The sequence below is a fragment of the Anneissia japonica genome, unplaced genomic scaffold (genome assembly GCF_011630105.1).
Source record: "Anneissia japonica isolate Jap-2015-1 unplaced genomic scaffold, ASM1163010v1 scaffold650_len285673_cov152, whole genome shotgun sequence".
NCBI classification, from domain to species: Eukaryota; Metazoa; Echinodermata; class Crinoidea; order Comatulida; family Comatulidae; genus Anneissia; species Anneissia japonica.
The window spans coordinates 200,170-210,116 of record NW_022728301.1 but is presented as its reverse complement, the minus strand read 5'-3'; the positions used below and the strand labels follow the sequence as shown (position 1 = coordinate 210,116).

Genomic DNA, 9,947 nt, shown 5'->3' with positions numbered 1-9,947 from the left:
GTTCTTCAAAATTCAAGGTTTTTCCCTCTTGAAAACGGTCAGGTAATTTTTTACCATTGTTATTCAGTAAATAGGCCTTATGTGTGTATACATACATAAAAATTTAAAAAAAATGAGTAGTTGCATACAAATTTTCCATAAATCCCAAAAAGAAAGGGTGGTCCCGGGGTTCTCCCCCTTGAAAATTTTGATTCCTAGATGGCGGGAAATGAGCTTTCCCGACATTTGAAGTGTGTTATAATGACTTTTATGTTCAAAATTCTAATTTTCTTAATGTAACAAAAAAAAAAAAAACCAGCTCACGGGTCCTGAAAAGGTAGGTCTAGAATTCTTTTTCTTTCCCCCATTTTTTTTTTTTGTGTTGCCCAAAGGAGGGGTCAGGACCCATGACCCCCCTAGGGAGGGGTCAGGACCCATGATCCCCTCCTCCCAGATCCGCCAATGTGAATTGCGAGAAAATGTAAGTCGGTCGGGTACTGGATAAACATTCTCTTTCCCATCCTTCTCCTTCTTCCCTCCTTTTTTTTGCATTTCCGATGATACAAAGTTCTCCAGACATTATATATTTTTTGCCAAAAAGTGAGGGGGCCCGGGCCCCCCGGCCCCCCCGGTTCCGCCGCCCATGACCCTAACCTGGAAGGTCAGGATGTCTGGCTAACATTTTCACATGTTAAACTCAATAATATTAGTGTTAACAGGTGTTTTTTTTTCCCATAAATTATAAACTGTATTAACAATCAACATACAGCTATATTTTAGACAATCTGTCACCCACAAAAATGAAGAAAACCCATAAACTACATGAATATTTGTATTGCTCGAATAAAAGAACCACATATGTTATCAACTTTCATTAATTCACATCCAGATTGAAAAATCAATGATTTAGAGATGTTTTACAACAAAAATCTTCATATTTGTTGCAAGAAATTTAAGAATCAATACAAAGACTCTATCAATACTCTGAAGGTTAATTGGGGAGGACAATTTCTTTCTCTGATTCCAATTACTGTATCCATTGAAAGCTAATTACTTTCTAAATTAAGCAAATCAATTCCAATTTTGTTAGTTGGTGCAGTATATCTTTGCTGAACTTTGGAGATCTCCTGAGCCGTTGGTCCCGTGTTGGCCCATGTGCATGTTAAAGAACACTGTATACTCTTCGGAAAAAGAGTATGAGATTATCTCCCGGTGTTCTGCCCAATTCACCACCAGTTTGAGTACCCCACTAGGAACAAATCTTTGGACTTATAGTGGGTTATCTGGAAGAAATACTCCTATCTCAGGGGCGTCGGAAGCTATTTTTATTGCATTAACATGTGACTTCTTTTCATTAGTTTTGTCTTTGTCTATAGCTCAAAACACGCACTATTCTATTATATCAATCATTCATACTTGTACTAAATATATCATTTAACCATTCATGCTTTATCATTCATGTTTGTCACAATGGGATTTCATAAATATTAACGTATGTACAAGTAATAATAGTTAGACATTCCTTTAACAGTAGAAATGATATATTTAAAAATGATTTTTTACACTAGCCGATTATTACCATACGGCCTGCTCAGTATGTTGCAAAAAAATACTCTAAAAGAATTGACTACGCTATGCTTTGTACACATGTATATTGGGCGGCCAGGGCCATGTCATAGTAATTTTTTTAATCAAAAAAGTGTAAATCGATCAGTTGAATTGAATAATAAGTATCTATCAGTTAATAAGTATCTAATCAAAATTGCTGATTTTCCCTGGCGTTTGTCCTACCACCCTGACCGGGACTGTTGTAGGGCCTGAGTAGAACCCCTGTAGAAACGTACAGTACCTTATTCTGATATTGACCCTCCACCCAAAGTTGATGCCCCTGATTCTTATTGCTCTATTGAGTACTTATCACCTGGAAGATCTGTCCATATGATGGGAATACCTACATACATGGTCCTCCTGCCATTAATAAACCAAAACTTTACTAATTAATAATACTAACTAGGCCTAATATACTATAGTATCCCAAAATTTGACTTAATCTGCGAACAAATTAAAAAGAAGCAGATTTTAACTGATTTGTGTAGGGATACATACCAGGGTACACCAAAAAAAGTTAGGTGGACTAGGGGGGGGGATTTTTTATGAGGGGTCAAAGGTCATTGACACTGGTCTAAAATTTATCTCTGGAACACTCTATGGTATATGGTTGATCTTGGTGTCAAAATGCACAGAATTATACAACAAATTAAAAAATATATAACAGGATCCTCAGAACCAATCCATGACCTTGGAAACTGAGGTCAAAGGTCAAAATGGAAAAAATTGTATTTTTAGTCACTAAATTGGCATATATCATTTTAAAATATTACAATAAATGTGCTTTCAACTGACTTGTGTAGGAATACATACTAGGATAACACCAAAACAAAGTAAGGGGTATAGGAGAGTGGGGAAATCATGTTTTTGGCGTTGAAGGTCATTGACCCAACCTAAAACACTAAAATGTGTATCTTGGGAACACTTTATAAAATATGGTTGATTTTGGTGTCAAAATGCACAGAATAATACAAAAACTAAGAAAATAATATAAAAGGACCCTCATAACCAATGCATCATCTCAAAAAATGAGGTCGAAGTTCAAAATGTTAAGAATTGATATTACAAAAATGGCATTCAGTAAATGATTATTTTTTTACTCATCATTTTTAAAGCTGGTTTTAAATAGTTGAACATACATTGTAAATAGGAATAGAAATTACTGCTTTAAACTTACTGTAACTATAGATAAAATCAAATTATTAAAGATGTACAATCAGTCATGAAAGCGAAAATTCTAATTTCACATTTGAATTTGTATATTTAGGCAATTTATTAACTTCAAATTAAAAATCTGAATAAGAAAAAAAAATCTCCTCAATGTTCGGACAGATTCTGTATTCATTTTTTTTTAATGTCTGTAACTCAGTAAAAACTACATTTTTCTATCTATTTTTCGTTGGAAGCTAATATTTTTGTTTGATCATTTTAATAAACTATATATAATTTTATGTAAATTATTTTGAGGTATTTTCCTGTCTTTTTGACTGATGACAGTACATCTTTAACAAATAAGTATCTAAATTAGTCGGCTTCCTCTCCCGATTCCTCTTCATCACTAACTTCGTCTGACAGCTTTCTAACTTCTTTTGACTTTCTAATTTTTTCACAGATTGGCCCAAATTTGGGTTAATTTTGGGATACTACTAGCAGTCTGTTATTTGAAAATCTAACGAATTCACCTGGCTTAATTAAAAAGACATTTAATAAGTTTCCTAAATAATGCATAGCATATTGTACCCTGTGTCCCTGCATATTTATAACACATGTTAATTTAATTAGGCCACATCATTTTATATGTATTTCACAATATCTGTCAACTCGTATAAATATAATAGGTGCACATTCCTTGTTATTAATATTGCATTATATACACTAATATATAATTTTGTTCCATGCTTTTAAATTACTGCACATTTATCATTGTTTTCTTTTATTACAGATGTTGTCTCATAAGCAGAGACATATTTTGGAGGTAGCTCAACCAAGTCCAGATGCAAAGACTTTGCAGGTAAAAGTAAACATCATGATCTTCCATCTATCGCCCACTCACCTTAATAACAAATTTTAAATTGTATTATCAATACAAAATAATACTTGTTTTTTCACTTTCTAATCATATTTATTCTTATTAAAAAGTGGTGTGTTCCCTGTTATTATGAATTAGTATTTAATATGATTATGATATTAAAGAAAAATATATGAAGACTTATTTCTGCATTGAATATACAGTATTTATTTTTGTATTATTTATTTTAAATATTTATTATGTTTCATTCACTTTCATTTTTATACATTCAGCAATTAAAAACTAAGTCTGAAATGGCTAAGGAATAAAGTAGCTTTAATTGTGAATCCAAATCCTGTTTGGCACAGGATTTGAACCCACAAACTTGTGGTTGGAATGCTCCACTACTTAGTTCTAAGTGTTCTTATTTCATACCATTAATAATAATTTTTTTAATGCAAAATATTTTTCATTGTACTTTTTAATTTCAGAATGTGATTGAAACATTTGTTGAAGCACAAAAAACAACATTATCTCGAATGGCTGCCCTCGAGTCTGAAATAGATTCCAACAAACAACACATCGCTACGCTTAAGAATGAACTTAATGCTGTTTGTAAACGAGAATATGATGATGAGGTACATTTTAATTGTTTTGAGTTTAATCGGCAATTCAACAACAGGATGCACATCTTTGCTCCCAAACATAGTGTGTGCATTTACTGCGGCATCGACAATCTGATTTCTTTTGTTTCTTTTGACCACGAACCACCACAAACTTGTTGCTTTAGCATTTAGCATTTATCTGTTTAGACATTGCCTATGAAGCTAACTCTCTTTTATGTTTGTGTTTGTGTTATAAAATTGAATAAATTTTAAAACAGATAGAGCCCTTTGTAAAACCAAATAAAGAATTATTTGCAGACAGTACTCTACATTAGTGTGAATGTCACGTAATTCTAATATTTCTGACAAAAACTGAGTGACAGGAGTAGTTTCTAAATCAAACCATTTGTTCTGCTGATGTGGCTGCTGATTTTACATAAAAGAAGATTTTCTTTTTTTCATTTTAGGAAGTGATGCTGTCTGAGGAGAGTTTCCATGACATAAAAAGAAATCATCCAGAAAGGTCATTTGGAAGGTTGCGACCTTTATTTGAACCTGAAAAAAGTTCCTTAGAAGCATTTGTGCCTCTAACGTGAGAAAATATCTTTTTCTTTTATTGATAAAATTTTTTAATTTTTATTTTGAATTACATTTACAAAGTGCTCAAGTAAAAAAACAAGAAGGCAATAAATGATGTTGACAAAAACAATAAAATTGTTGATGCATGTGTGAGTATGGAAAAAACTTATGATGAATCCAGCATAAAGCCCAATTCAGACGGCGTCATTGAATGCAGCCCAACATGATTTGTTGTCACGTTGGGTTTGTGGAAGTTAAACACGGAAGCGATAGCTCTCCGTCGGGGACACAGTTGTGTCGTAGAATATTAAACATGTTTAATATTCTCACAACAAACTAAAGGCTGTTCCCGACAATAAATCACGCTTTGGACTGGGTCACAACGCTGTCAGTGGCGTAAGGCTGGGGCCGGGGGACCTTTGTCCTCTGAGGTTGGGGGGGGGGCCACTCTACATCCCTGTCACCAATTCCATTGTGAATTTATCATTACGGCACTTCTAGATGGCCGATGGCACCCAAAGACTTAAAATTTGAATAGCTCCTTTATATTTCCATTTAAAAACATTTAAATTTTGACAGACTTAAGGGATTCAGGTTGGCTGTAACCCCCAACTTAATCTACCACTGGCTATAATATGATGTACATACAGTATGTCCTACAGCCGATGTCAGAGACACATTAGGCTGAACAGTATCAAAATTGCCCTTTTGTGTCTGGTGCTAGATCGAGGACCATATGGTTAGGGGCCCCTTCTTTGGGCCCCTAAGTCTGGAGGGACCTGCGGACAGCTGCACAAGAGCACATAGGCATTACACCACTGAACGCTGTCTGAGTTGGGCTTTAATGACAGCTGTCAGCTATAGCATGTAGTGATTTTATGGAAATCAGGCTAATTAACACCTCAGGCTTTCATATATTAATATCTTTATTACAGGGAGGAGCCAGACTATAGCCTGAAATTTACTACTACTAGTCCATCCAAATCCTTCCTAATGCATCCTGACAAGTAAGTTTACTCTTATTCATAGGTTAAACTTCTAAGCTTCAGTGCAACCGCCTGGTTTCAACTCTAAGTACTGCTTTACCCTGAATTAACTCTTGTGCCCTGATGGTTCATTTAGTGGGAGCTCTATTTTGTGCTAGTTTTAGAATTTTCTCCGTTAGAAATTAATCTTCTTTCCTTGGAGACATAAAGGCTAGTACAGAGAAAGAATAATAATTAAGAATCGAAATAAGGAAATTACAGTATGGCCTCAATAAGAGAGGCTCTTTCTTGTAAGGCATTGATGCTCAAAACCATCGGTATTAGTTGGATATAGTGATGTGAAACATAGATGCTGTGAAATGTCATCTTGTGACTAGAATAGAAGAAAAAATGATTCAATTCTTTTTTTTTTAAGTGTCCGTATGTCATCTTCACCGAGACGATCAGAAAGGAAGGTCGGACAACACAATGTGAGACACAGGGATGAATATTAGGAGGCTCTCACTTTTCATTCTTAAAATATCAATGGTTACTGGTAGATGAATTCCGACTCATACACATGGAAATGCAATGAATATCCTGTTTTAATTTATTTGTAATTGGTTTGAAAAATGTAAATAGAAAACTTTATTATTTTTTTTTTATCATCGATGTAAATATTTTATAAACCTTTTATATCATTCCTTTGTATACTGTATATATATTTATTATTATTTATCTCTATTTTTCATATCACTGAATTCATAAGGAATATTTGATTAAATGTTGAATTGGAAATCCAAATATCTCTTGACATTTTATTATTTAAATAAATTTATGCAAAATAAGACACTGTATATAATGTTTTATATTTAATTTCATAAATGTATGAAGGTACCTTTTCTTGTTTGTGTAATTTCCAAAATGAAATAAAGCAAAAAGCAAAACCGCACATGATAACAAAACTCAATGCTGCAAAGTTCTTAAGTTTTTTTGTTGTATTTGTGTTGTTTTCTGACATTCTGAGAATTACTATGTGCATGGGAACACAAATTCAAAGTGTTTGTCTTCTGATTAAAGAAAACTTAATGTTTTATACCACGGATGGATCCATTGCATATTTCGTGAATACTTAATGGGATGAACCGATACCAGTTTCCTTATAGGAACTTCCCTCGACAATAATGGACTCGTCCGACCGAGGCGCGTACCACACATTCATGTTAAGAAAGTATAATACATACTCCAAGTATTGAAATACACGCCATCGTGTTGGGATTCAATATTTCGACATTAATTATGTCATCATCAGGAATCATCAGGAATTCATGTTACGTAACGAGATTTTTTGTGTTGGGGAATGGTGGATGGGGATACTGTACCAACATTTTCAGATTAATTAGCACCAGGCCTGTATGCAGAATTTTCAATGGGGAGGTGCATTTGCGAACGAAGCGGACCTTAGGCTGGGGAGCCTAGGACCCCCGCGGGGGTGTGTGCGAGGCCCAGGAAGCTCCGACAAATTCGTACTTTGAGCGCCTTATAAATGTATTTCTATTCTATTTTAAATTTCTATTTATTTGGCTGTAGGGATCTAAATTTGTAACTTTTTATGTCCTTTTCATCATTTAATTGTTCATAATGGATCCATCTCCAATCACTGGAGCTGATATTGTCCAACAAATTTCCTACCACAGTTATAAATCAACAGCTTGAAGAGCTGGAAAATTATGCAATGCATACTATAGCTAGTAACTATAGCATTGAGAAACGTTGTTACTGAATTAAGAGGATATAAAAAATGGACTTTTGAAATTTCCCGGTCTAGTTGGGGTTTGGGGACAAAGCCTCCGACGCTCCATCAAAGTTGCATTTTGAGAGCCTTATAATATAGGATTTCTGAAACCCATAATTTCTGAATATTCTATTTTAATTTTTCATTTATTTGGGTGCTGTAGGGACATGAAGAAGTAAAATGTGTCTTTTACATCCGTAGGCCTGCAGATAAAATTGTTCATAATGGATCAATCTGCAATCACTGTAGCTAATAATTTCCAACCAATTTCATACCACAGTTATTAAAAATCAATTGTTAGAAGAGCTAGCAAAAATGCAATGCATACTCTAGCGTTTCACGATAATCGGAAATGATATTAGTGTTTATGATATGTTTTAAAAAGTGGACTTTGAGTGTCCAGGGCTTTGGGGGAAAATCCCTCGGATTCTATTTCTCAAACCCAGTCGTGAATGTTCTATTTAAATTTTAATTATTTTGTGTTTTTAGGGACCTAAAGAAGTACCGTACCGTTTTATGTCCTTCACATCTGTAGTCCTATAGATAAAATTGTTTATATAGATCAATTTGCTGATCATTTCAATAAATTTCATACCACAGTTATTAAAAGTCAACGGTTAGAAGAGCTGGCAAATATAAAATTATAAAATATAGCATAATAATTAGGAACAATTTTGTTAAATAATAAGTTGAAAAATGTAGACGTTTTGAAATTTGAAGGTACGTCCAGTGACCCTCTGCACCCCTCCCCCTTCCCGCCCGCCTGTGGGGCTTAACACATACCTCAGGCACACTATGGGAGTATGATTTTCTCATGCCGCTGAGAGTGGTTGATAAGCTAATATTTTCAGCGATCCTAAATAGAAGTTTTAATTTAGGCCAAATGTGGTATGGTATAAAATACATTTCATGATGGCAAAAATTTAAAGAGTGGGGGGGGGGGAAGGGGGTTAAAGTCTGTTTAGCTCCTCTTAACCTTCCTGATGGCTTCGGGGAGAGCTAGCAGTATATAGTGTAACGATGGCACTGAAAGTAGTGTAGTGACAGTGTAGCGATTTTACGGAAACCATTCTATAGATAATAATAATATCAATAATAATAATGGTAGATTTTTTTATCGCATATTATTAAGCCCTCTATGCGCTTCACATTATCATTACTCCGGTCATTGGATTACACGCCTATGAAATACAACTCAAGCTCCCTGGGGGAGTATTCCATAACGTTTCAGCAGCTACAGCAGTGCATTTTGAGCATTTAACCTTAGGCCTACCAGTTACCAACTTTACTCCTGTGTAGAACGAAGCAATGCAGATAAATTGCCTTTCCCGTGGACACGAGAAATGCACAGAGAGGGATTGAAACATCATTGCAAACCAATTAATGTCAGATATGATGTCTGCCATTTTCAGTTGCGCTTTCATATTTAATTTGATTTAATTCATAGATAGTACAATCTATTGTTAAATAAATTAATTTGGCTTGTCAATGTGTACTGCTGTAATGGCTAGAATTACCTATGCTCAATGCCATTTCCAGGAGTAGTATTGTTGAAACGTGTAAGTGAAAGGGTGTTATCCCACCTTCCCCTAGTTTTTTAAATAGATCCGTGTCTTACCAACCAGGTTTTTTTTGTCAAACAGCTTTTCAATGTCTTAATCAGTTGTACAACATGTCATTTTTTCCCCTCCGGAGACTGGATTATTTTAATGCACTTTATCTTGTTTTGTGTTTTCCCAGCAACCGTACTCTTTATACTTACAGATAGGCCTACGGTAATTGTAATTGGCTAATCTAAATTCCACTAAAAGTGTACTTATTATTATAGATGGGGTTTGTGATTTTAGTAAATATTGATTTACAGATCTTTTTTATTTATAGATCTTTGCTTATAAAATTTCAGCTATTGTTAACTTAAATGTTTGGTAATTGAATTTCCGCCTCTTTTCTGTGTCAGGCAGTTATTTTGCGTCATTTGTTTGTACGCCTTATTTTCTTCTATACGTTATTGTTAATCCATATTCTACTAAAAACTTGTAGATGTTTAATGTTTGATAATTAAACACCAAAGAAGCAAAACGTTAACAAAGAGTTTAGTGCATGATTGTATCAAATATCAAGATAAAACCGTATTGAAAAGGTGCTAGACGATAAATTCGAGTCCAGTTCCCGTATTACATTCTTCTCTTGAATTGTCATTTGAAATTTAACTCTGCCTGCTATCAACCATGATATACTTCGCTTACATCTGCTTGGCTTTCGGTTTAATTTGCGGAGGATTTGGTAAGTCAAGTTAATTATAGAGGACTGTACACAAAACTGTCTTGAAAGTGTCTACTGGAATCTGATAAATATATGTAATATATAGTAAATAATATTCAAATTAGATTTGTTGCGTAGCACCGTAA

General features: G+C 34.3%; 1 protein-coding gene across 1 annotated transcript in view; it reads left to right on the top strand.

Annotated features, from left to right (window-relative positions):
• Positions 1–6,548, top strand: part of LOC117114061 (coiled-coil domain-containing protein 171-like) — a gene marked incomplete at its 5' end in the record, with an annotated part of 27,182 nt that extends 20,634 nt beyond the window's left edge. Inside the window, 5 exon segments of the mRNA XM_033257596.1 lie at positions 3,530–3,598; positions 4,087–4,233; positions 4,668–4,792; positions 5,715–5,786; positions 6,181–6,548. Coding sequence (XP_033113487.1) covers positions 3,530–3,598; positions 4,087–4,233; positions 4,668–4,792; positions 5,715–5,786; positions 6,181–6,259 — 492 coding nt within the window.
• Between the last annotated feature and the right edge of the window lie 3,399 nt (positions 6,549–9,947).